At 33.1% G+C, this 3,503-nt stretch overlaps 1 protein-coding gene and 1 long non-coding RNA gene across 3 annotated transcripts in view; one reads left to right on the forward strand and one right to left on the reverse strand.

The window, feature by feature from the left end:
* Positions 1-1,886: 1,886 nt before the first annotated feature.
* On the reverse strand, positions 1,887-2,972 carry LOC106124978 (uncharacterized). The gene is given in 2 exon segments (NM_001312507.1): positions 1,887-2,377; positions 2,894-2,972. Coding segments are annotated over 2 exon segments (420 nt in total). The 5' UTR covers positions 2,954-2,972; the 3' UTR covers positions 1,887-2,017.
* LOC106124979 (uncharacterized) overlaps positions 2,386-3,503 on the forward strand; it is a 5,880-nt gene continuing 4,762 nt past the window's right edge. For both annotated transcript variants that reach the window (XR_001228232.1, XR_001228233.1), the window contains exon 1: positions 2,386-2,642. This is a non-coding gene — a long non-coding RNA (uncharacterized LOC106124979). The remainder of the gene's footprint in view (positions 2,643-3,503) is intronic.

Here is a 3,503-nt window from a genome sequence, read left to right on the forward strand (position 1 = left end):
TAAGTAGCCTATGTGTTCTTCCAGATTATGTTCTACATCCATGCCAAATTTCATCAAGATCCGTTCAGCCGTTATGGAGATACCTTCAAACAAACATCCATCCATCAATCTAAACATTCGCATTTTTAATATTAGTAAGATATTTTGTCTAAACAACTTAGTTTTTACTGAACAGTACGACTGATCTGATAAAGATGTATATATAAAAAGAAGATGTGTAATCGACTTTATGTATAGTTTTTTTGAATCGCACAATATACCATGTTGTGTCTCCGTTTTTAATTTTGTTTTTGTGATTGCATTACCGCAATTTGGTATTACTGTAGCACTCAAACATATAGTTTTCTCAGTTTTTTTCAAAGACAATGAGAGGGATGACAGCATGTTTTTTACATGTCTTTTGACGTTTGTGAACTAAAAAACAAAATAAATTACCTATTCCGTGACTAACAAGTAAAGCCCTTCGTATACAAGGTAACGTAAATCTCTGAAACTCAGCGATTTTAGTCGCCAAGTGTACAATGTCAGACGTACACAGCGCGAGTCGCCGACATTTACATTTGTCATTACCAAAGCCTGTCGCTCGCGTACTGTTTATCAAGATCGACTTGAGCAAAGTCATCGCTATTTTTAAAATAGTTGAGCAAACAATTCATATGTAGTCGCTATGCTAGTAATGTCTGAATAGATAACGTGCGTCGACGATTCAACATTCTGTATACACAGCTCATGCATCGCGCAAATTCAACGATTTACGTATCATTGTGTACGAAGGCCCTAACTGATTTATAGCATACAAAACTGTTTTTTTAATGTTGTCACCTTACAATTAAGTACTTTGCTTTATTATTTTTGTTTTGAACAACAACATTTGGATTGAGTTTTCCAGAAAATTCGCCTAAATCGACTTTTTTTACTCGACAGCAAGCTATACATTTCGTTAACTCCTACGCGTTATCTCATGCAAATGCGTTTAGCATAGGTAGTACGATTAAACTTTTTCGTTGCCATTTTTAACATACTTAGCCGGCTAATCTTTTCAATTTTAACTAAACAGTAGGACTGTTAAAACTAACGTGTGTAAACTGAACTCAGGATTGTAAAGAGTAATTGACTGCTGCTTTTAATGTTTATTTATATGTTAATAATAATAATAATAGTACCTAGATTTGGCTCACGAGGTTATCGCCATGTGGCGTATGAAATCGACTACCATTATTCCGATAGTCGCATCGGTGAATGGACTGATAGCGAAGAGTTTCGACCAACATCTCAAGAAGCTCTCGCTAAACAGTTTGATTAAGGGCCCGATATAAAAGGCCCTAGAAACCACACGCATCGTTAGAAGGTTCCTGTCTCTGCAGCCCTGGCCACTGGTTGTTTGAGTCATGGGACTCCGCAGCCGGTGGTGTTCTATTCTATGAAATGTAATATAATAAGGTTAATAAATGAATAAGCTCGATAATAATAGGATGTTTCGCATTTATTCTCGATATATATGGTGCTCCGTAGTAATTTTTAAATTCATCTAGAGCAATTAAGTTAGATCTACATGATCTAAAGATTTATTAATCAAGGACAATTATATTCATTTTTAAATGACCTACCTTACTTCGAACATTATTCAATCTATATGTAGTTCTCTGTTTGTTATATATTATGTTGTATATATTTTACAAATAACAAGTCGATTTTGATTATATTATGCAGATATGCTTTTGTTTTAAGGTCAATACCAACTGTGACTAATTTTTCACTACTGAAACCTTTTACAAGACTAAAGTAACAAGATATCATAATAGTATGCTGTGTCATTTGCCTTTTAAAATCCTTATAACCTATTTTGACTATTGTCTTTTAGGAGAAACCACATTAAAAATAACCAATAGTAATCTAAAATTTTTATTTCCATTACAATTTTTTTGATACTATAATTATTAAATTTATAATTCACCAAGCCATTTTAAGAAGAATTTTCTATCCATAGTATTGGTATATAGTTTTCATCATGAATATATTAAAGACTTAATATAACTGGGGCTTTTTTGTGGAAACAATCGGTAATTCTATAATTGACATCAAATACGTTATCCCCTTCTAATGAATTACACTCGACCATTGTTTTTTCGATATCTTCTTTAATATCGCTTCCAGCAAAAAGTTTCATCACTTTCTCAGGATAGTAGTGGCCATCACTTTTAGCCAATTTCGTAGTTTGTCCTAGACAATATAAATACTTTTCTGTGAGTTCATTTTGTGGCAATTTCCAAGGCAGAGATAACGTTAAGCAATCTTCTGGTGCACCCGTTTCTTTTATACAATGTGTTGCTGCTGCCATAAATTTTTCAGTCGATTGAGATGGCATTTTTAGTACTGGCTGTAAATAAAATACGAATTTAAAACAATACTGTCATAATTATTCCTGGCTGCTAATAATTTGTAGAAACTCAAGAAATAAAACGCAAGCTCTTAAAATGCCATCAAGATAAAAGAAAACACATAACATCGTTTCAATTTCATTTATTTGAATCTGCGCGTATTATGGGAATGAAATTTGATAAACGAAATGTGGTACTATAAATCTAGCAGTATGAATTTTAAACCGTGAAAGTTAGATTTTGTTTATTGAAAAACGAAGCCATGTAAGTGGAATATTTTTAGAAAAATTATGTTGCCGATCTAATGCCCACGATATACTATGACAAATTGTGTGTGTGTGTGTGTGTATACCACCGCGATATTAAGTTACAGAAGTAGTAGCAGTTGGCAAGACATGCGCAGTTTTCGAACTTGCCCGAAAATTACTTGAGGAGTGATGTAGCGCGTGGCTTGCGAAGGGAATAAATTTTTTAAGCCTAGAAATATGAATTATAAAACTTGAAAGTACTCTTACCTTAGACCCATAAGTGCCCAAAATAGGGAATAAAATAATGAGAAATACTGTATAGATCATTGCTATTAGTGTTCTGTTTCGGATAAAACTCTAGAATGAAAAATTTATACAAAATTTAAATATATATAGATGCTGGTCAATAAAAGTTTACAATTAATCAAAAGGCATTACTAGCGTATAAAATAATTACTCTTTGAAGTTTTGCAAAAATCTTTATTTCTATTCTTATTTTATCAATGTTACAAACTGAAAATCTCATGTATATTTAAGTCGACGCTATTTTAGTATCGGACAATGACAAAAGAAATTTAAGAACATTATATTGAAATCATGATTAACAAAACAAACTAATAAACTGCTAAATCATCACCTCACTGTACGTGCAGACTGTTGGGCTCGGATTGTACCCTAAGTTAGGGGGTGACTAGGCCATAGTCTACCACGCTGGCCTAGTGCGGCTTAGTTGACTTCATACATATCTTTGAATTTCTTCGCAGATATGTGCAGGTTGCATCACGATGTTTTCCTTTACCTTAAGAACGTCGGATAAATGTATATATGTAAATCGAAAAACACATTGGTACATTACGGGATTCGAACCAAAGACCAG

The sequence above is a fragment of the Papilio xuthus genome, unplaced genomic scaffold (assembly GCF_000836235.2).
Source record: "Papilio xuthus unplaced genomic scaffold, Pxut_1.1 DF825946.1, whole genome shotgun sequence".
NCBI classification, from domain to species: Eukaryota; Metazoa; Arthropoda; class Insecta; order Lepidoptera; family Papilionidae; genus Papilio; species Papilio xuthus.